Source organism: Erpetoichthys calabaricus, chromosome 9 (assembly GCF_900747795.2).
Source record: "Erpetoichthys calabaricus chromosome 9, fErpCal1.3, whole genome shotgun sequence".
Classification (NCBI taxonomy): domain Eukaryota; kingdom Metazoa; phylum Chordata; class Cladistia; order Polypteriformes; family Polypteridae; genus Erpetoichthys; species Erpetoichthys calabaricus.
This window is the reverse complement of record NC_041402.2, coordinates 107,066,865-107,091,680: the sequence shown is the minus strand read 5'-3', so window position 1 is coordinate 107,091,680 and position 24,816 is coordinate 107,066,865. Positions and strand designations below refer to the sequence as shown.

The window sequence follows — 24,816 nt, the reverse complement described above, 5'->3', positions numbered from 1 at the left end:
TTACTGCCACACCTGTTTCAATCAAGAAATCACTTAAATAGGAGCTGCCTGACACAGAGAAGTAGACCAAAAGCACCTCAAAAGCTAGACATCATGCCAAGATCCAAAGAAATTCAGGAACAAATGAGAACAGAAGTAATTGAGATCTATCAGTCTGGTAAAGGTTATAAAGCCATTTCTAAAGCTTTGGGACTCCAGCGAACCACAGTGAGAGCCATTATCCACAAATGGCAAAAACATGGAACAGTGGTGAACCTTCCCAGGAGTGGCCGGCCAACCAAAATTACCCCAAGAGCGCAGAGACGACTCATCCGAGAGGTCACAAAAGACCCCAGGACAACGTCTAAAGAACTGCAAGCCTCACTTGCCTCAATTAAGGTCAATGTTCACGACTCCACCATAAGAAAGAGACTGGGCAAAAACGGCCTGCATGGCAGATTTCCAAGACGCAAACCACTGTTAAGCAAAAAGAACATTAGGGCTCGTCTCAATTTTGCTAAGAAACATCTCAATGATTGACAAGACTTTTAGGAAAATACCTTGTGGACTGATGAGACAAAAGTTGAACTTTTTGGAAGGCAAATGTCCCGTTACATCTGGCGTAAAAGGAACACAGCATTTCAGAAAAAGAACATCATACCAACAGTAAAATATGGTGGTGGTAGTGTGATGGTCTGGGGTTGTTTTGCTGCTTCAGGACCTGGAAGGCTTGCTGTGATAGATGGAACCATGAATTCTACTGTCTACCAAAAAATCCTGAAGGAGAATGTCCGGCCATCTGTTCGTCAACTCAAGCTGAAGCGATCTTGGGTGCTGCAACAGGACAATGACCCAAAACACACCAGCAAATCCACCTCTGAATGGCTGAAGAAAAACAAAATGAAGACTTTGGCCTAGTCAAAGTCCTGACCTGAATCCAATTGAGATGCTATGGCATGACCTTAAAAAGGCGGTTCATGCTAGAAAACCCTCAAATAAAGCTGAATTACAACAATTTTGCAAAGATGAGTGGGCCAAAATTCCTCCAGAGCGCTGTAAAAGACTCATTGCAAGTTATCGCAAACGCTTGATTGCAGTTATTGCTGCTAAGGGTGGCCCAACCAGTTATTAGGTTCAGGGGGCAATTACTTTTTCACACAGGGCCATGTAGGTTTGGATTTTTTTTTCTCCCTAAATAATAAAAACCACCATTTACAAACTGCATTTTGTGTTTACTTGTGTTATATTTGACTAATGGTTAAATGTGTTTGATGATCAGAAACATTTTGTGTGACAAACATGCAAAAGAATAAGAAATCAGGAAGGGGGCAAATAGTTTTTCACACCACTGTATATATATATATATATATATATATATATATATATATATATATATATATATATATATATATATATATATATATATATATATACTGTGTATATATATATATGTATATATATGTATATATATATATATATATATGTATATATATGTATATATATATATATATATATATGTATATATATATATATATATATATATATATATATATATATATATATATATATGTGTATATATATATATATATGTGTATATACATATGTATATGTATATATATACAGTAATCCCTCCTCCATCGCGGGGGTTGCGTTCCAGAGCCACCCGCGAAGTAGAAACCATATGTTTATATGGTTATTTTTATATTGTCATGCTTGGGTCACAGATTTGTGCAGAAACACAGGAGGTTGTAGATTAGACAGGAACGTTATTCAAACACTGCAAACAAACATTTGTCTCTTTTTCAAAAGTTTAAACTGTGCTCCATGACAAGACAGAGATGACAGTTCTGTCTCACAATTAAAAGAATGCAAACATATCTTCCTCTTCAAAGGAAACAGAGAGTAAAGCAAACAAATCAATAGGGCTGTTTGGCTCTTAAGTATGCGAAGCACTGCTGGTACAAAGTTGTTGAAGGCGGCAGCTCACACCCCCTCCGTCAGGAGCAGAGAGAGAGAGAGAAACAAAGTCAAAAATCAATACGTGCCCTTTGAGCTTTTAAGTATGCGAAGCACCATGCAGCATACTTAAAAGCTGCACACAGAAGGTAGCAACGTGAAGATAATCTTTCAGCATTTTTAGACGAGCGTCCGTATCGTCTAGGTGTGCGAGCAGCCCCCCTGCTCACACCCCCTATGTCAGGATCACAGATAGTCAGTGCAAGAGAGACAGAAAGAAAAGTAAGTTGGGTAGCTTCTCAGCCATCTGCCAATAGCGTCCCTTGTATGAAATCAACTGGGCAAACCAACTGAGGAAGCATGTACCAGAAATTAAAAGACCCATTGTCCGCAGAAATCCGCGAACCAGCAAAAAATCCGCGATATATATTTAAATATGCTTACATATAAAATCCGCGATAGAGTGAAGCCGCAAAAGGCGAAGCGCGATATAGCGAGGGATCACTGTATATATATATATATATATATATATGTGTATATATATATATATATATATATATATATATGTGTGTATGTATATATGGAATTGACACCATTGACTGGCCCCCACGCTCGCCTGACTTAAATGCAATAGAACATCTCGGTCCATCCGACAACTCCAGGTTGCACCTCAGACTGTCCAGGAGCTCAGTGATGCCCTGGTCCAGATCTGGTAGGAGATCCATGGACACCATCCATGTCTCATTTGGAGCATGCCCTGACATTGTTGGGGGCCATACAAACTACTGAGTATGATTTGGAGTTGCTGCAGTTAAATTTCGGCAAAATGGAAAAGCCTGCCGCATAATTTTTTCACTTTGACTTTCATGATGTCTTTGAATTCAGCCCTCTCTAGGTTGATATTTTTAATTTCCATCAAACAATGTGGCATCCTTTCATTCCTAACACATTCCCCAGTCCATATCAGTATAGATGTCCAGCAAGATTTTTTTTCCCATTGAGATCTGATGTGTTTTCAGAGTGTCCCTTTATTTTTTTTGAGCAGTTTATATAAATATATTTATATACAGGGTATATTTTTGTGTATATCCATGAGGTTTGCATATTGCCTTAAATGCATAATGTATAGTGTCTCAGTATTAGATTAGATATACTTTATAACTTATTTTTTAATGGTTGAGGCCAACGCATTGCTGTTTAGAATACCACTCTTGCTGAAACCATTCCAAAGTCACCAAGTCAGCTTATGTCCAGCTTCCTTTTCTCACACACACCACATCTACAAATGCGCTGTGCCCCAGATAGAGAGGGAAGATAGGTCTGTCATTACATATTTCATATTGCGCAATTAAGATTAATTAATATTTAAATTAAATAATTGCTAGATGTTGGTGATATAGAATTTGTATCTTTTATTTATGTTTCCTTGTTTGGGCTATTATTTAAATTTTATTGTAGGACTTTATTTTGGAGCACTACAGTGAAAATGGTTCAAATTATGAAGAGGAAATTGCTGATCTCATCGATCTACGTCAGGTAATATATTGACCTAAACATTATTACCTATTAAAACGGCGGATATTCATATTTATGCTTTAATTATCCACAGGTGTTTCTTAATAATCAACTTTCATAATAAACATTATAATTACATAAAGCATTAACTAATTAATGCCCTGCAATGGATTGGCAACCTGTCTGGGACTGTTTCCTGCCTTGTGCACAGTGTTGCCAGGATAGGCTGTAGCCCTCAACAAAAGTGAACTGGATTAATCAGTTTGAGAATGTCATCTTATTATCAAGTACAGTTTGACTGCAACAAATAACAGGATAATATTTCACTTAACATAAACTTCTCAAGTCCACGTAGTCCAGTTTAGTGATATAGGGACATGGACACTACCCATTCAACACTGGGAATGAGGGCATAAACACCATGAATGGAACATAGATCCAGCATATAGCTCACTCACACACAGTCAATTTCTCAATCACACAGTGCCAATTTATTTTTTATTTTTTTTTGCAATTTATTGATTTTATTAAAATCAAATAACATTCCATACAAACAAGTCAAGTTTTACAAAACTAGGTTTGAAACAAATCAACCCCCATCCATGAGAAAGAGAGCTAGACTAGCAGAATAAAACTTTAAACTAGTAAAAATAAGTAAATTGATAAATTAATAAATGAATAAAAATAAATAGAAAAAAGAGGGGAGAGAATCTGCTTTCTCAATTAAAATGCTTACTGTAAAATGTTATTGATTAGATCCTGCCAGGTTTTGAAAAAGTTTTGTACAGAACCTCTTAAATGAGAATTTGATTTTTTCCAGTTTCTGTGATGATGAAAGGGAAGGTGTCCAATCTAATATTGTATACTTGAGAATTCACTGGAAAGAGCACACTTTTATTCAAATTAATTCTGAAACCAGAAATCTTGAAATTCTGTTAGGACTTCAGGCACAGTATTTTGTGGATCTGATATATACAGTACCATACCATCTGCATATAGAGAAATTTTCTGTTCAAGTCCTTCTCTGATAATCAATCCCCTTTATCTCATAAGCCTTTTGATAGTGAACTGTCAGTGGCTCAGTGGCGATTGCAAAAAGCAGTGGTGACAAGGGTCATCCTTTTCTAGTACCATGTTCTAGTTTAAAATTATCTGAATTAATGTTGTTAATACAAACTGAAGCTTCTGGACTAGTATACAGTAGTTTGATCCATGCACAAATGTTCGGTCCAAACCCAAATTTCTCCAATGTAGTGAAAAGGTAGTTCCTTTCAATCATATCAAATGCTTTTTATGCATCCTACAATATCATCTCCGGGATGTTTTAAACAGGTGTCGAAGATTGGAAACTAAGTGTCTGCCTTTAATAAATCCAGTTTGGTCTTGTGATATTACTGAAGGAAGCACTTTCTCAATCCTTCTAGCTAGGACTTTGGAGAGTATCTTAACATCATTATTCAGAAGTGAAATTGGTCTGTATGATGCACATTGTAATAAGTCCTTATTTTGTTTAGGAAAGACGGTAATTAATGCTTGGCGAAAAGTTTGAGGTAGAATTTTATTGTCTCTAGCTTCTGTATATGTTGCTAATAAAAGGGACCTAGCTTAGCTCAGAATTTTTATAAAATTCGGCAGGGTAGCCATCAGGGCCTGCTGCTTTCCCACTCTAAAGTGAGTTTATAGCATCTAGTAATTCTGATAGTGCCAGAAGTTTATCCAATTCGTCTGCACTGTATCTGTTTGTGGTAGCTGTAATGCATCCAGAAATGTATTAGATTGTGTCTTGTCTTTTTTAAACTGAGTAGAATATAAGGACTTATAGTAGTCTCTAAATGTGTGCATTATATTTTTATGGTCAATGATTTTGTCTCTGTCTGTGATTTCTGGGATTGCATTACAAACTCCCTGCTTGTGGATTTGTTGAGCTCAATCTTATTAGCTTTCTCTCCATGTTCATAGTAATGATGTCTTGATTTAAAAAGTTGTTCAGGTTATTTAGTTGTTAAGAGGTTGAGTTCTGAATGCAGAGCTTGACTTTTCTTATGAAGTGCCTCACTTAGACACCTGGTATATTCTTGATATATTCTAATAATTTCACTGATTAGTTCTGTTACTTTCTTGGTTTCCAATTTATTTCTGTGGAAAAGATATGAGATAATCTGCCTTCTTAATAAAGCCTTCAGGGTTTCCCCAGAGTATTCCTGCAGAAACCTCTGAGGATGTGTTTGTCTCTAAAAAATATTGATTTGCTTGGATATACATTCTGTACAGTTCTCGTCTGCTAATAAAAGTGGGTTAAGATGCCATCTGTGAGATGAGTATGTGGGGAATAATGATTTTAGCTCCAAGATCAAAGGGGTGTGGTCGAAGATAACAATATCTTCGTACTTGTAAGATTTAATTGTAGGCAAAAAATTGTTATCTACAAAGAAATAATCAATACTTGAATAGCAGTGATGCACCGGTGAGTAGAAGGAAATGCTCTTGAGTTTGGGTTTAGAAATCTCCAGGGGTCTGATAAGTTGTGATCAGTTATAAACTGTGTTGTTGTCTTTGCAGTGTTATTATCTTTTCATTGCCCCTGTGGCTGGTGACCTATCTAGGTCTCAATTTAAAACACAAAGTCCCCAGCCATTATAATTTTATGAGTGTTCACATTGGGAATGGATGCAAATACATGTTGGATGACGACCCCATCATCCACATTGGGTGCATAGATATTTATCAAAATCACTTTACAGTTAAATAAATTATCCAAGACCATCACTTATCTCCCTTCAGGATCAGATATTACATCTTATATTGCAAATGAGACTGTTATATGTATAAAAATTCCCACACCTCTAGTTTTCTTTGTAAAGCTGGAATGGAATATTTGGCCAGTCCAGTCTCTGTGCAGCCGAAACTGATGCTTGCTTAATAATTGGTTCTCCTGTAAAAATATTATTTTAGCATTTAGACCTTTAATGTGAGAGAATACTTTCTTTCCCTTTAATTCGTGATTCAGACCTTTAACATTCCAGCTCACAAAGTTAACTGTTCAGTCATGGAGACATTGCTTCTGAACGTTTGTTGTCATTTTGTAGTCTTAACTGAAAATAATACAGCTTTGACCTTATTTTCCAATTTTCCCAGGAATTTTTGCCTTGAAGCCTATTGTTATGTTGGCACTTATAATTATACAGTGCCAATTATAATCTCCAGTTAAACAAAATCGCAACTGTTTGGAAACGTTGGAGAAACTAAAATACATAAACAAACACAGAGATAACTTGCATGCCCCATACAGGTAGTAAAACGAGTGGGCAAAAATTAAATATAGAATGCTAGATCTGTGAGGGAGCACTGCTAGCCACTGATTTATGAGGAACCAACAACAGCATTTGATAGTAGTGTTAAGTGTACAATATTATACCATTTTATTACCATCTTAAAAACTGGTAACAAGAGAGCAAAGAGGAACATGAATGAGACATACAGCAAACAAAGCATAAATAACTTTTATATGATGGCCAAGGAATTTTTTTTTCTCAACACTGTGTGACTCATATCTTCTACCTTACTAAAGAAAGAAGACAAAAGATTTTACACTAAATACTTTTCTCTTTTCTACACACTTCTGTTTTTAATACACTATTGGTCCCTGAGAAGAAGAACTACAGAAATATACTTACAACTCTAGGTGCCTCATATATAACGCCTTATGTAGAATTCACACTAAAACATAAAAAATCAGATGCATAAAACTGTGCGTAAGCGAAGTTCTACACACTTTCCCTTTATAAATCCCAGTCAAAGTGAATTTTAACACACTTGCACAAGCCTACAGCCCCACCCCGACTCCTCCAAGAATTTTGCCAATTTGAATATGCAGATCAATATAAATTGCACCTTCTGTTCAGTGTCTTGTTAACAGACAATGGCAAAAGTACCTGTAAAAATGAAGAATTTCAGTGAATGCGAAATGGAGGTCCTGCTCAGGGAGTTGGGGGCAAGGAAAAAATACTATTTGGTGGCTTAAGCAGTGGTATAAGCAACAAAAGGAAATTGATGGAGTGGCACAGCATGGAGGAGGCACTGAAAAGTTTTCAAGTTCAGAAACTTGGACAGTGTCTGAAATAAAAAAAGTGGTCAGATATCAAAGTCGATGTGAAAAGGTGAGTTGTACTTCACCCGCTAAACGCTAGAGTAGCCATCGTAGTTGGAATTGTTTGGCCATTCCGTGCACCATTATGTTGTTACAGATTGATTACAATCAAGTGTTTTAAATTTGTAAATGATATGCAATTAATTTTGGTGCATTTGATAAAGCCTGCATCATGTTTGCAAATATAAAAAAAGAAAGGGATATCCATACAGAAACAGTTGCACTGCTTTGACGCTAGAAGCCACCCATTTACAGAACCAAGCAGAAACACGCATACATATGGTCTGAGGCTGCCGTGAAAATGTGCATGGCACTAAGTCAACTTTAGTTTTTATACATCTTGACTTGAACATGGAAATAGGCATGTGTAACATTTTTGTGCATACTGTACGTACCATTCATTTATGATGCCCCAGGTGACTTTTTCTTGTAAAGCACACATTTTCCAAGAATTTAGTGCCTGCATTATAAGAAAACACAGCTGTGGTAGCTCAATAATGTGTTAACAGTCCAGACTAAATATATAACAGTGATGCTAAAAATAAAATACTCAGGTGAGGTCAGGTTGGGGAGCACTGGCACAGCTTGTTGCCGCACCCACCAAGCCACAAAACAGCTCAGGATCCTGGTTGGAGACATGAAGATCACAGCATCATCTGCAAAGTCAAGATCAGTGAATCTTTTTTCGCCAACGGTTGCCCCACAGCCGCTGGACCCCACGACCTTGCCCAACACCCTGTCCATGCAAGCATTGAACAGAGTAGGAGTAAGAACACATCCCTGATGAACCCCAGAATCAACTGGAAAAAACGTAGAGGTTCTGCCTCCAGTCTGTACAGCATACACAGTACCAGTGTGCAGGCTGGCCATGGTATCCAGCAACCTTGAGGGGACCCCGTGAAGTCTCAGGATATCCCACAGGGCAGCTCAAAACAAAGGGGAACTAGCTTAGTTGAAAGAAACTCTGCTGATATTTGCCTTTTCACACTATGAGAACCCTTAATGCCAGGATGTGTTAGATGGTAGACTTCTTAGGCGTAAAACCAGATTGCTCCAGGTCGCTGGTAGGTGAACAAGTGATCACGGATCCTATTGAGGACAACCCTAGCAAGGACCTTACCCACCACTGAGAGCAGTGTTATCCCCCTGTAGATGCCACATTCCAGGCTATCACCCTTCCCTTTCCAGATAGTGACAACAAGTCCCATTTTCCAGTCAGGTGGGATAACGGCAGTCTCCCAAATTGAAGCAAAGATTGCTTGCAATGCCAGTAGGACAGCCTTACCACCAGCCTGGAGAAGTTCTCCCCAGATACCACAGATCCCTGCAGCTTTCCCTGCCCTGTGCAGTCTCAGTGAGATTGGGTGGTTCACAGCTAATTGGAGGATTAGCCTTAACCACCATGGACCCAGAGATATCCAACGTCCTAGCCGGAGGATCAGCTTTAAACAGCTGCTCAAAACTGTAATAAAATACTGTATATACAATACTACTCTATACATGAAATATTGCATAATATTTTGCTTGGTAATAAAAACACATCAGAGGTAAGCAGGATGGTCTTCAACTCATGCAGTATTTAACATTCATTTTTCAGCAGTATCATGGAGATTTAGTTAGATTTCTTAGCTAATGGTAAATGTTATACAAATACTAGTAAAAATCTCTCCTCCTAGATAGTTACTTACAGGTGTGTTGACAGCTGTACCTTGGATAACTTAATCTTGTATGATAATATTTTATAATTTTTAGTTGAATAGGAAATGAATAGATACAACTATTAGAGTCTAAGTGTTATGTAAAATATGGTGGAATACAGGTGAAATGAAATTCATGGTACCATAAAAAATATTTTGTTATAACAGAAATTTCATTATAATGCATATAGGGAAAATACATATATTATTGTGGACATACTGTGTCTGGTAAACAGTAAATCAAGTAATTGGTTGGCATTAAGTATTTTTTGCATTGCATTGTTATCTTCGGGTTGCCATTTTTGGTCAAAAAAGTGTTTGTTATACTGTTAAAACGAAATCTGTTGAATATTATCTTTTATGAATGTTTGTCCAGGCCAAAGAAAGTATTAGTTCTTCTGAAAATTTTGTTACTACAGTTTCGCTATAAAGGGATTTTATTTGTGTTATGAAAAATGTAGAGTGGACAGTATATGCAGTGGGTAAAGAAAAGTGTATTAGTCCAGGTCCACTTAGGAGTAGTTGGATGGGACAGAGCCAGCCTAACTGTGCACACGTAGAAGTTCACAATTGTTGCATACAAGCTGTTCCACCTGCAGAGTACAGTAGAATCTTTATAACTCTAGGATTGGACAGCATCTTTGTAACCCGAAGGTTCCAGGTTTATGGTTGGTGTGCAATGCTTAGGGTATACCTGGACTGAGACACTGTGACATTATTCAAATATTAGCAATGTCACATCAATTCTGAGGTCCCATTCTAAGATTAGTAAGGATAAGCTGATTAAAAAGTCTACAACATATCAAGTGCCATAGCCAGACACTCGGAAGGGAAAGATAATGAAAAAGGAGTTCATAAAATTTCAATAGTTGTTGCAGTTATTAAAATGCAACCTGAACAGATGGTCATCATCCAATAGGAGTACACTACAGTAAAATAATGGGTTACATGTAAATGCTGAAACTGATAGGACATGTCTTAATTAGGCTTATAGAACATCACTGAGTTTGTCAGCCAATAGCTAAACTCTCTGCCTTTTACAATAGTTTTATTTATCTTGGGAAATTTTGTAATGAGCATTCTTGAGTATAGAAATTAATATGTTCACATGCTTTGTGCCTACTTTTTAAATAACCCGTATTAAAGATGAGAGTCCACTTTGGCTATTATAAACTATGATAATGAATCATTTTCTTAGCTCATGCTTGGTATATGCTTGAAAAAAATTAATGGCTTAAAAAATGAACATGCCATTGTAATGCATTATGTACACTTTATGTTCATACAAATGTGGGCACCCCTTCATATTAAGTTCAGGTGTTTCAGCCACACCCATTGTTAACAGGTGCATAAAATCAAGCACATAGCCATGCTGTGACAGTGCCCTTGTGCAAAAACCCAGGTCCATAAAGCCATGGTGTGAGAAGTCTGCAGTGAAAGAACTATAGTGGCTTGCACAGAGCCCTGACCTCAACCCTATTGAACAACTATGGGATGAATTTAAATACTGATAGCAAGCCTGTATTCCGTGCCTCTATTGTTGAGGCGGCTGACCGAAACTGTGGCCGTAAGGTGGTCGGTGCCTGTCGTGGCGGCAATCCCCGAACCCGTTGGTGGACACCGGCGGTGAGGGATGCCGTCAAGCTGAAGAAGGAGTCCTACTCCCTTTTGTCTTGTGGGACTCTGGAGACAGCTGATAGGTACCGGCAGGCCAAGCTTAATGCGGCTTTGGTGGTTGCTGAGGCAGAAACGGGCGTGGGAGGAGTTTGGGGAGGCCATGGAGAACGACTTTCAGACAGCTTCGAGGAGATTCTGGTCCACCGTCCGGCGTCTCAGGAGGGGGAAGCAGTTCAGTGTCAACACTGTATATGGTGGGGATGGTGCACTGCTGACTTCGACTCAGGACGTGAGGGGAGTACTTCGAAGACCTCCTCAATCCCACTAACATGCCTTCCAATGAGGAAGCAGAGCCTGGGGACTCGGAGGTGGGCTCCCCCATCTCTGGGACTGATGTCACCGAGGTGGTCAAAAAACTCCTTGGTGGCAGGGCCCCGGGGGTGGATGAGATATGCCCGGAGTTCCTCAAGGGTCTGGATGTTGTAGGGCTGTCTTGGTTGACACGTTTCTGCAACATCGCATGGACATCAGGGACAGTGCCTCTGGATTGGCAGACCGGGGTGGTGGTCCCCCTCTTTAAGAAGGGGGACCGGAGGGTGTGTTCCAACTACAGAGGGATGACACTCCTCAGCCTCCCTGGAAAAGTCTATTCGGGGGTTCTGGTGAGGAGGGTCCATCGGATAGTCGAGCCTCGGATTCAGGAGGAACAGTGTGGTTTTCGTCCTAGTCACGGAACAGTGGACCAGCTCTACACCCTTAGCAGGGTCCTGGAGGGTGCATGGGAGTTTGCCCAACCAGTCTACATGTGTTTTGTGGACTTGGAAAATGCATTCGACCGTGTCCCTCGGGGAATCCTGTGGGGGGGTACTCCGAGAGTATGGGGTACCAGACCCCCTGATAAGGGCTGTTCGGTCCCTGTACGATCAGTGCCAGAGCTTGGTCCGCATTGCCGGCAGGAAGTTGAACCCATTTCCAGTGAGAGTTGGACTCCGCCAGGGCTACCCTTTGTCACCAATTCTGTTCATAACTTTTATGGACAGAATTTCTAGGCGCAGCCAGGGCATTGAGGGGGTCCGGTTTGGTGGACTCAGGATTGGGTCACTGCTTTTTGCAGATGATTTTGTCCTATTTGCTTCATCAGGCCGTGATCTTCAGCTCTCTCTGGATCGGTTTGCAGCTGAGTGTGAAGCGGCTGGGATGGGAATCAGCACCTCCAAATCCGAGACCATGGTCCTCAGCAGGAAAAGGGTGGAGTGCCCTCTCAGGGTTGGTAGCGAGATCCTGCCCCAAGTGGAGGAGTTCAAGTATCTCGGGATCTTGTTCACGAGTGAGGGAAGAATGGAGCGTGAGATCGACTGGCGGATCGGTGCGGCGTCCGCAGTAATGCAGGCTCTGCATCTGTCTGTCGTGGTGAAAAAGGAGCTGAGCCATAAGGCAAAGCTCTCAATTTACCAGTTGATCTATGTTCTTACCCTCACCTATGGTCATGAGCTATGGGTAGTGACCGAAAGAACGAGATCGCGAATACAAGCGGCTGAAATGAGTTTCCTCCGTAGGGTGTCTGGGATTTCCCTTAAAGATAGGGTGGGGACTATGTCTCTCCGAGGCCTGGGAACGCCTCGGGATTCTCCCGGAAGAGCTAGAAGTAGTGGCCGGGGAGAGGGAAGTCTGGGCATCTCTGCTCAAGCTGCTGCCCCCGCAACTCGAACTCGGATAAGCGGAAGAGAATGGATGGATGCATAGATAGCCAGCCTGTATTCTTGTCCAACGTCAACCTCACAAATGTTTTTTTAGCTGAATGGACACAGTTTCCCACAGACACACTCCAAAGTCTGGTGGAAAACCTCCCCAGAAGATTGTAGGTTGTTATAGAGAGAGAGTGTATATTGTACTCTAATTTAATTCTGCTCAATTAAGTGTACTGTAATGTATAATCAAGTTGGTATATGCCATTACCTGCTCAAAATGGGCTTCCATTTCCTTCCTGGCATAACTCATGTGAAAATACAACACACTAAATGCAAGATGTTTCTTCTACAGAACAGCCTCTTGTAAGCCATGCTTATGAATGCTATATTCCAAGCCCTTTTGCTCCTATACTATTACTCATTTAACTGGTTTATAGGGTTATTATTGTCATGTGTACTGAAATTCCAAGTTGTATGTTTTAATCAACATTCAGCACATTGCCACTTTGCACCGCCATGATCAGTGAGGAGAACAGCCTTACTTTGGGGTGTGTTTGTTCCTCACCTTAAAAATCTCAGTGCACAGTTTACAACACTATCTACCAATAAGAGAAACATAAAATTTCATTTATATGTTGATGATATTAGACATTAAACTGTAGGGCACTGTGGTCAGTGCTGCAGCTTCACAGGTGCCGCATCCTTGGTCCAAACGTCCTTTCCTGGTCATTTTCCATAGACTGACTAATCATCCAGTCATTATTTTTATATACTTAACAACATAAACCAACCCAGCATATCAGACAGAAAGAAATGTATATAATAAGGTATTAATCAATCTGTCATCTTTCAGTCTTAATTACAGTGGAACCTCTGTTCACGACCATAAATCGTTTCAAAACTCTGGTCGTAACCCGATTTGATCATGAACCGAAGTAATTTCCCCCATAGGATTGTATGTAAATACAATTAATCCGTTCCAGACCATACAAACTGTATGTAAATATATATATTTTTTAAAGCACAAATATAGTTAATGAAACCATAGAATGCACAGCGTAATCGTAAACTAAATGTAAAAACATTGAATAACACTGAGAAAACCTTGAACAACAGAGAAAACTAACACTGCAATAGTTCGGGCTATAGCGCTAGCAAACACTAGCTAAAAACACTTTTTTTTAATGAGTTTTAAGCACAGGGAAAAAAATGAACATTTGAAAAAATCTGGAATTTAATAAACCACCAAGAAAAATAACATTGCGACAATGCACGCTACGAACCAATCACTGTAAACAGAAGTGAAAACAAAAACAAGCCCAGTGCATTCTTTAACTGCCTTCCCACCTTATGCGTACAGCTCTCTCTATAACGCTGCCTGTGTGTGTGTGTGTGTCTCTGTCTCTCGCACTGCCTGTGTGTGTGTGCCTCTCTCTCACACTGCCTGTGTGTGTGTGTGTCTCTCTCGCGCCTGTGTGTGTGTGTCTCTCTCTCTCCCGCCTGTGTGTGTGTGTCTCTCTCTCATGTGTGTGTCGTGCTCTCTTGCTCTCTCTGTCTTGCTTGCTGCACAGTAAATGCACAGGGAGAGACTGAACACGTAGAAACCGAAAGGGAAACTGGCTTGTTCGTATACCGAGTGTGTGGTCGTGAACAGATGCAAAAGTTTGGTGAACTTTTTGGTCGTAAACCGATTTGCACATGTTCCAAGATGTTCGTGAACCGAGGTTCTACTGTATGTTGTTGATTGGATCAAGAGCTCTTTGGATTTTTATCCTTATTTGTATAATTTTTGTATTTTTGCCATACGTGCAATTGCTATCTATTGAAAAGAAAGATAAATGACACACCACCTGCCCAGTTTAAATTTCACAAGTGGATATGCTTAGATATTCACTTGTGCATGTTATATTCCAAGATTTACTTTGTTTCTGTTATACTGAGTCTTGATCTATTTCTTATTTAAATGGTATTAAATTAATACTTGACGCATACCTATACAGTAGATCTAAAATTAAATTATCATATTAATTTACCTAATTAGCTGGCATGAAAGCTCAACAGCTCTGAAGTATTTCAACTACCTATCTTTATCAACAAAAAAGGCAAGTATGTATGTCTTCATCATTGTCATCCTCATCAACAGCATTTTAACAGCCATTTTCCAGGTTTACCCAAGTTAATTGATTGTGCCCCAAATTTTTCATCCACTCTCTGTAGTACTTGGCATCCCATGGAGTAAGCCCATTCTTTTCGCATCATCTGACACCACCTCCAGCTTCATCCTATTAAACCTCTGTTCAGGCCTCATGCCCTTCACCTCAATTTTGGTGCACCTTTTCACCCAATCATCCTCTGTCTTTCACTCCACATGCCCAAAAAATCTTAGTCTATTTCTACTCAGCGCAATACCTGTTATTTCCACATAAAATCTTTCCCTTAACGCCATTCATGCTTCACAAACTTTGAAGTCACTGCAAATACTGTTACATTATACGTACATTAGTATGTCCACAAAAAAAAATTATTCTTTTTGAAATAGTGTTAGTTATACTGTTGTTATCATAAAATTGTGTTTTTTCAAGCAGTTTGGCACATTATCATCATATTGAGAGTGTTATACAGAACTATTAAATGTTAATAAAAATGACAAATCTGTTTTTTGTACTTTATAATGTGATCTTTATTGTTTTTATGATCAGGGGTCTTATTGTTATTCTTCTTATAGGCTTGCCGAACTCCAGGAAGAAATGAAGCTGGTATTGATTTGCTTGCTAGCTACTTCAGCCAGCTTGGATTTGTGGAAAACAGATTCTTTCCACCAAGCAGACAGATGGGAATTTTTTTTACATGGTAATATCATGTTTCTTGTTGTTTTATCATCATATAGGACATTAGATCCTGATGAATTACTCAGTAACCCAAGTCAATTTTCAGATCCAAGCTTTGACCTCTTTTTTTTGTTTGTTTGTTTTTTTTTGTTTTTTCTTTTTTCAAATCCATATAACAAGCTAAAAGCCATTCCTTAACTAATCTAATCCAGGCAGTATTAATAAAAATAAATATATGCATACAAATATGCATTGAGGCTGTTTGCAAGCATTAAAGCCAAATTATCATTTGTATATTCAATTGAACTGGCAGTATAATTCATGGTTGTTAAGTGTTTCATCTTTTGTGAATTTAAACTGTTGTGTGAAAGTCTTAATAAACCTGATAAATATTTTGGACAGTGCTCAGATAATGAATTGGTCATTGAATATTTCTTGTAATATAGTATTTTATGAAGTGACTCACTGAGGAGAGCATGAGTTTTTTATAATTAAGAGTAAATGTTCAGTTTAGATTTTTTGAGGTTTGCATGGTCAATCAAGTCCCAGATAAACAACTGCAAACAAGAGCCTTATCTTTGATTTAAGCTTATCAGCTAATCATAGTTCTTGCAAATTAATAACATGCCCAACTGAAATGATAAACTAAACTAAACATGCACATATTTAACAAGATATAGCTCTCTTAATATTCAGTATTTTGTTACTGAGGGATAGCCCTCAGTCTATGGAAAAAATCTGAAATTCAATTATCAATTAGCTCCTTACAATTGTTTGCATCCCTGGCAATAAATGTCATTGCCTACAGCATCCTAGTGCTTTATATCACTTTGGAAAGATGAAGGGTGAACAGAAAGAGTCAAAATGTAATACCATTTTTGTAGTGCATCTGACATATTCCTTACGTGCTGAGGAACTATTGATTTAAAATGTGAAAAAAACATGTGCTATAAAGTCCAATGCTGCACTTCTTCAGCCTGACTGCAGAGTGGTGGTGGAACCATCAGTTATCATAGTATACAGGAGTCACTGAACGTTTCACTGCAAGTTTCAAATCATTGTTATTGCATTTTAAATATTGTCCCTGAAACCTGATAATGTCTGCCAACATGTGTTTGATATATGTGTGCATCCTAAATAAACAATCCTTTTACACTGTGCACTGTACCTAACTCTTCCAAGACTATTAGACCTGTCTTAGTAGGCAAAAGAATACTTTTATTTAAAAAAAAATGTATGCAAGGAGCTGACAACCAAGGGGTACGCCCCTAGAACTACAACCCATATTGTTCAGTGATGAAGAATACAGGGGTTTCACAAACACAAGAGAGTTTCATCTGTCTGATGTCTAGTTTAGTGGAATTGAATAAAATGGGAGCCGAGGCGTATCTGTTAACCATTTGCCCATGGAATTGGCTCCTTTAGAGAGATGATAGTTTGGAAAATTTTCTTGCAGACACTTAATTTGAAATGCCAAGCAATTCCTGTGCATGTAATGTGACACACTCCATTGGGAAGATCAGCAAGTGCTGTCATCAAGGTTAGTGCTTTGTGCATAAGTGAACCATTCAGTTTGGTTCCTACCTTCTGTCCTGTGCTACCAGGATAGAGCTTGATTTTAACAAAAAATAAAGCAAATGATCTTTATTTAACCAAGCCTTCCGTGTTCTTTCTTAACAAATTAGTTCATAGACATTTGCTGATTAATAATATTGATTGCTGTAATCTGGCTCTAATTGAATTCTTTCAGAATTTTTGAATGTGACCTTGAGATTAATTGGACAGAGCTGATACATTGGCAATGCATTTTTTTTATCAAATTTATTAAAAGCATATAGTATTCCATACAATCAAATCAAACTTAACAAAAATAAAGCAAAATCATACTCCACCCATGAGAAAGAGAGAAAGGCCAGCAACCAGAGCAAAACTGTTAAGAGTATTAAAGGGAGAAAGGGTGGTAGTACATTTCTGCCATGTTAACTACTTTGTGATTGTGAGCTCATTGATTGTTTTGGCTTTTATTACTTGTAGTCTCTTTGCAGGCTTCTAATGGTTTGACTGACCTCTGGATTTTGTAGCTTTAAATTCATCAATACATGTTAATAAATCTTTTTAATTGTTACCCAGGTATGACTCTTTCACTGGTGTACCCGTTTGCCAGCAGAATATTTCTCTGGAGAAAGCCAGTATCCTTTTCAATATTGGTGCTCTGTACACACAAATTGGCACACGGTGTGATCGACAAACCAAGTCAGGCCTAGAAAATGCAATCAGTGCCTTTGAAAGAGCTGCAGGTTTGTGCATTTCTAAAGCATTACAACAAAATCAAATGTATATGGTGTTCACTATTGGGCAGCACTATTTAAATATAGTATTAGTTATTATGATTAGTTTGACCTGGAATTTTGTTCATGTTCAATAACAGGTACACTAAACTATCTCAAAGAGGCTTTCACACACACTCCCAGCTATGATATGAGCCCAGCCATGCTGAATGTACTGACCAAGATGATGTTAGCTCAAGCTCAGGAATGCATTTATGACAAAATTGTACTTCCTGGCATAAAAAATGAATATTTTTCCCTTTTAAAAATGGCACAAGAAGCAGCAAAGGTATGGTGTTTTATTTTTGTGGTCTGCTGTTTAATTAAATAATACATATTAGAGTTTTTGATTGATGAACATAAAAAAATCCAAAATCTAATGAAGCATATTTATGTTGTAGGTCAGTGATGTGTATAGTGTGGTGTACCAAGCAATGACTCAGATGCCAGTTAAAGACAATATTCCTTTCCTTTGGTCAAGTATGGCTCAAGTAAAATTATACAACTTCATGGCTCTTGCAAATTATTTTGTCGCTGTGGCACTGCTCGATCATCAATGTAAGTAGCCTAGACATCTAACATAGACCTTTAATAATCATTACTTCTTGAATAGACGAATGCCATTTGGCTTAGATTAAAATGGGTAGATAGGCCTAACAACTGGCAGCATTTATTTTAAAAGTAAAGGATATATAGTAAATAACCTTATGCCCTAAATATTTTCAGACTTTGCATTTAACAAGAAATACATTAAAGCGGGTATTGAATATTCCATATAAATATGACATTGAATTAATGATATAAATTAAGAACTTTAAAATAGTAGGAAAAATGTCTATTATCTTTTTAAAAATAGAAATAGAAGCGATGTTCAAAGGTTTTCAGTGCAAAAAATTTGTATGCTATTTTGCTTATAAATGTAGTTTTAGGGAGATAAATGGTTTGCAGCAATGCTAGCATAAAATGCAGCTCATTTAAAGGTTTTCTGGAATTTCTTGATTTTTATAAGCTTTTTCATTTAGCGTTTTTATTTTGGAATTGTAGTGTGATTTCAAAGTCAGCAAATGCATACTGAAGCTTCTTTTTCTAAATTAGTTTAAAGCTTGTAAAAAAGAGTTTACCAGACAGTTAATTATGATCTAATTAGAAAAGAACAGTTAAGCGTTAGAAGGGACTTTTTGTCTGTAATGTAGTGTACTTGTATATCTGGATACAGTTAAGCAGTTTTGTGACACTAAACATAGAAGAAAGATGGCTGAAGTTGTGTAAAGTTGTATGCTTTGGCAGTGATAGGTTTTGGTATTGTATTCTTTTCCAAGTCAGCTCAGCTTGAATGGTAGATGCTTTGCTATGTACTTTACAACATCATAGGGTAAAAGCATGACTTTTCTGGATAAATAAAAATAGTTATTTCATTCTGAAGTAATGTTTCTTGCACCCCTGGGGTTATTAAAAGGACTGCAGAGTGGCCAGCTCTTAGAACTCTATTGAGAGTTTTTCCAGACTCAAACAGGATGGTTTCAGTCCTGAAAGTGATGTTTGGCTGAATTTCTTGACATCTGAACAAGTGAATAAGCTTAGGTCCATGCCACACTACATGGCTTCTCCAGCGATTTTCAATTCTTGACTTCATTAATATAATTTTAGTAAATGTAAAGCAGTCCGTGTCCTCCCATGACCATCAGCCAAGTAGTCTAAAATACCCAGGGATACTCCCTTATAAAATTAAACAGGTTTAATTTTGTCTTAAGTCATATGATCAGGCTGTGTGTGTGCTCACAACTAATGAGTGCCAACCCTAGCTTTCCATTTTGGAGGTTCAGACGTACTGTAGATTATTATATATGTTGGGAGTTTTATATGATTTTTTGTTGGTTAACAAGTGTACCAGTAAAACCTGAGTCTCTACTGTGTTTTCTTATGTATATAAAAAATTACAGCATTTAAAGATTCTAAATACAATAGAGAGAAAGTAAATAATCAAATTTGACTTGAACATATAACAAGTTGAATACAGGAAAATAGCAGTTCAACAGAAGAAGTGCTAAAACTGAACGATATACATTCCAGTGCTCGTATACTCCCTTCTCTCTTTCTTTATCCCAGTATTCCCTTCATGTTACTGTTACCTGCAGCAGCTCTTGCATCTTGGAAACAATTTGAAGGTTCACGGAGTTCTTTAAAATGATTCTAGTTTTTCCAACATTTGGCCATTCTGTTCACTGTGAATGTAGTATGGTTCCTACACTCTGGCACAGGTCCATATATTTCTTTTGAAAGTAAATTCTGACAACAGTAGATGTTTTTGCTTCTGTTTATACAGTTCTGAGGGAATTACTTATGATTTCAAGAATTAAGTTTCATGTATTCTGAGTTTTTCTGAATTCAGTGCTTTGGCAGATTTCTAATTTGTATCATAAGGAACACTAAATCAAGAAGCACAATACATATATTCTGAATAGGTAATTGTTACATTCGAACACCATGCAAAGTACGAAGAAAAATGTTTCTTGGCAGTAATTTTAATAACTGAATAGTTTACTATTGCTTGAAATAATATTTATATTTTCTTGCTCCAGTAAGTCCTGATTGTGATGAAGATCTGCATGAAAAAACACTCACACAACTTTATGACTGCATGCCAGAAGGACATTTACCCTTCAGCCTCCTGAAAAATCATGATAACCGCAAGAGCTTAGGTACTATTTGTCTTTACTCCTAACAATTTCTTTTTTGACTATACAAATGCTAAATCTCTGATTTCTTATTTCACCCATTATACTTAACATTTCTGCTTTGCTTCATAATGTAATATGGTATAATCCATTGCAATATCCTGTGATTGGGAGTATTTCTTTCTTAAAGGCTTGCACACTTCTACAGGTGATCATACAAAGCATGATGATAATGGAAGCATGAATTACAGTAATCCCTCCTCCATCGCGGGGGTTGCGTTCCAGAGCCACCCGCGAAATAAGAAAATCTGCGAAGTAGAAACCATATGTTTATATGGTTAGTTTTATATATTTTAAGCCCTTATAAACTCTCCCACACTATTATAAACATTTCACGCACAATTATACAGCATAAACCCTTTGTATTCTCTTAGATATTAGGTAAGATTCGTTGAAATTATGTATGTAAACACAGTTTACATACAGTAAAACCTAAATATTATTTTAAAGATATCGAGCGTCTCCGATATCACATATGTTACAGCCATTACGACAGACAGGCCACCAGCAATAAATACGTACAATGCAAGAAAAATTGTATACAGTAAAATGTGTGTACAGTGACACTAAACTATGTACATGTAATAAGTACTGTACGTAAATAATTAATTATGGTTACTCACCAACAATGACACGACGACTTGTCTGATAACGATGAGTTTAATTTTACTGCACTACAAAGGATAGCGTTACAGCTCTTCTAAAGGAGCCTCTTCAGGCGACTGTTTAGCACCGCCGTTGTACTTCTTCCATCACTCTTCAATCCAAATCCCTAAAGCAGATTCCATCCAGACTACTGCCTTATCACGTCCACTTGCAACTCGTTTTGCACCCTGGTTAAAGGACACTGCGGCCGTAGATCTTATATGCTTTTCCTCCTTTTTAAATAAAAAGAATCGTGGACTCATTGATGCTGTAATGGTGTCCTGCAGCGGTGTAGCTGTTTCCAAACATATCCAAAACTTTTACCTTTTCTGCAATCATTTGCATCTTCTGTTGGCGCTTGGACACGGCTCCTGCAGCAGTAGCAGTAACGTGCGTTAATGATGAATGAGTGAGATTAGACTTCCTGGTTAATGCAGCACTCCGTCGCTGAGCCAGTCAGCAGCACACAAGAACTTAACCGAAGGCTCTGATTGGGTAGCTTCTCAGCCATCTGCCAATAGCGTCCCTTGTTTGAATTCAAAGGCGTCCCTTGTTTGAATTCAAATGGGCAAATCAACTGAGGAAGCACACATACTGTAGACCGCAGACATCCGCGAAGCAGTGAAAAATCCGCGATATATATTCACATATGCTTGCATTTAAAATCCGCGATGGAGTGAAGTCGCGAAAGACGAAGCGCAATATAGCGAGGGATCACTGTATTTGGGGACATGCAACTTTTTGTATTACCCTAAGTTCTTGTCTATAAGCCGCGGCTTATCTAAGGAAAAAAGTTGTGAAAATGAAAAAATAGAATATCGGCTTATACATAAGTCTGGCTTATACAGTAATCCCTCCTCCATCGCGGGGGTTGCGTTCCAGAGCCATCCGCGAAGTAGAAACCATATGTTTATATGGTTATTTTTATATTGTCATGCTTGGGTCACAGATTTGCGCAGAAACACAGGAGGTTGTAGAGAGACAAGAACGTTATTCAAACACTGCAAACAAACATTTGTCTCTTTTTCAAAAGTTTAAACTGTGCTCCATGACAAGACAGAGATGACAGTTCTGTCTCACAATTAAAAGAGTGCAAACAAATCTTCCTCTTCAAAGGTGTGTGTGTCAAGAGCACAGAATGTCACATAGATAGAGAAAACAATCTCTAGCAAACAAATCAATGGTGCTGTTTGGCTTTTAGGTATGCGAAGCACCGCGGCACAAAGCTGTTGAAGGCGGCAGCTCACACCCCCTCCGTCAGGAGCAGGAAGAGAGAGAGAGAGAGACAGAGACAGAGTTTGTTTTTCAGTCAAAAATCAATACGTGCCCTTCGAGCTTTTAAGTATGCGAAGCACTGTGCAGCATGTCTTTTCAGGAATCAGCTTTACAAAAGATAGCAACGTGAAGATAATCTTTCAGCATTTTTAGACGAGCGTCCGTATCGTCTAGGTGTGCGAACAGCCCCCCTGCTCAATCCCCATACGGCAGGATCACAGATAGTCAGCGCAAGAGTGAGAGAAAAGTAAGCAATCTAGCTTCTCAGCCATCTGCCAATAGCGTCCCTTGTATGAAATCACTGGGCAAACCAACTGAGGGAAGCATGTACCAGAAATTAAAAGACCCATTGTCCGCAGAAATCCGCGAACCAGCAAAAAATCCGCGATATATATTTAAATATGCGTACATATAAAATCACAATTAAATGACCGCTACGCGCGCGTGTTGACTCGGCGACGCCCAGAGCAGAAAGAACGCGCTCCGGCCGCTCCAACCGCGCCATGCGGGGAGTGAGAGAGACGCCAATATCTCACACTCTCTCCCCCCTTAAAGAATTAAATGGGTGCGAGTGAGACCACTGACCTCCCTCCCTTCTATTAGTTATAGGTTATAGTACGTTCGGGCTTATCCATGAGTCCGGCTTATCTATGATACAATTTTATTTTAAAAATTCGTATGATTTTTGGTCTCCGGCTTATACATGAGTCCGGCTTATAGACAAGAACCTAGGGTACTTCCAAATAAATGTTTATTTCAAAGAAAGTAATAAATTGTGTAATATATTATTTTTGTAGGAAATAAAAAAATATATCTACCTAGTTTATCTACCTTGAAACTAAAAATATCCAGGTTCCTTTAATTCTGTTTATTTTTATCTAATTATTGGAAAAAAATAAGCCAGATAACAGCATTGTGTCACTCTTGGTCGCATTTTAGGTGAACAGATTTCTTATGTATATTTTTTTTTTTAAACAGGTAAGTCTCATCTGCGCAAAGCAATCACGGGTCATGAGGATGCCCTAAGAATATACAACTTATGTCGGGATTTGAAGAGGCTGGAAATCCTTCAGGAGATACTGTTAGTCTGCCATAAGCGTTCTTTAGACAAATATTCCCAATGTGAAAAGGAGGAGGATTTCTTTGACTACATTGAAGCACCTGAAATTAACTGTAAGCCTGAGAAAAACAACATCATTTCACAGTTTAACAGAATCAAGTCTATATACTGTATATTTTAATTAAATAACTGTTATAGCTAATGCAAATGTCAAAATAGCAATAATAAGGTGCTACTAAAGTTTTTAAGTCCTGTCATGTCATTGAGAAGAGAAATTGAAACAATAGTTACATTTCTTATAAGAGGATTTCTCTTCTGATCGTGTAGCTCTTTCTAATAGAGTTTGTGTAAAGCTGGCAACCATTGTTGTTTTAGTAACAAAAGTTAAAAGAGCATTGTTACTTTTCCTGCCTTTGGCTGTTATCTGTATTTTCTTAGTGGAAATAAAACACTACCAAGTTGTCACAGAATACAAATTCACCATACATTGTGGGTTTTATATCACAAAATAGATGCCTGAAGTATGTTTTTCATTCTGGACACATTTTCTTTGCTTCAGACTGAGCAAAGGTGCACACCATAGATTAGTGTATAACAGGCCCTCTTTCTCTTGCCTTAAGAGGATTTACTGCAGTCATTTGAAATAAAAAGTTATCAGTAATTATTATTAATTATTATAAGTATAATTTTTTGTGAATCCAACACAGAGTGCTGCAACCCTTAAACTAATTAAAGCTTTTTTGATCTTCCATTTTCATTTCTTCACTTAAAATATTTTTAATTAGACTGTACAATGTTATTACAGGATGCAAACTTTACTTCCAGAAGAATTATTTATTGTTGCTGGGGACTTCACCAAGCATATTTAAGGAGTGTTTACACTAAATGTTATGAGCATGGCATCTATCCAAAGGAGGGTGCTGAAATTCTGCTACACCTCAATAAAAGACTGTACTACTGTGCCGTGACCTCAGATGGTCTGATCTTCTGTCAGTACTCCTACTGCTAGGTTACAAATTTAGTCTGAAACTTAAGGAGCAGCAAAAAAAGTGATTTAGTTTTCTGTAAACTGGGAAGTGTTTAGAGAGACTTCGTCAGATCTGAATGAGTATGCAAACATAGGAGTGTGTGCCTATAAAAACAACCCACATATTTACTAATAAGAAACTGTAGATCACTGGTGACATCAAAAAATTACTGAAGGCACACAATTTATTTCAAAATGACGATATGTAAACATACATGAAATGCAGATACAAACTCAGAACAGCAATCAAAGTACCTACATTTCAGTATAGGAGTAAGGTTAAGGTCATTCACTTGACAATAAACTTATTTATTTTTGAG

General features: G+C 38.0%; 1 protein-coding gene across 1 annotated transcript in view; it reads left to right on the top strand.

Annotated features, from left to right (window-relative positions):
* The window catches only part of rhpn2 (rhophilin, Rho GTPase binding protein 2), a 105,001-nt gene that overhangs the window by 59,484 nt on the left and 20,701 nt on the right, over positions 1–24,816 (top strand). Inside the window, exons 5-11 of the mRNA XM_028810056.2 lie at positions 3,394–3,471; positions 15,325–15,449; positions 17,558–17,724; positions 17,856–18,043; positions 18,156–18,312; positions 20,334–20,453; positions 23,388–23,582. Coding sequence (XP_028665889.2) covers positions 3,394–3,471; positions 15,325–15,449; positions 17,558–17,724; positions 17,856–18,043; positions 18,156–18,312; positions 20,334–20,453; positions 23,388–23,582 — 1,030 coding nt within the window. The remainder of the gene's footprint in view (positions 1–3,393; positions 3,472–15,324; positions 15,450–17,557; positions 17,725–17,855; positions 18,044–18,155; positions 18,313–20,333; positions 20,454–23,387; positions 23,583–24,816) is intronic.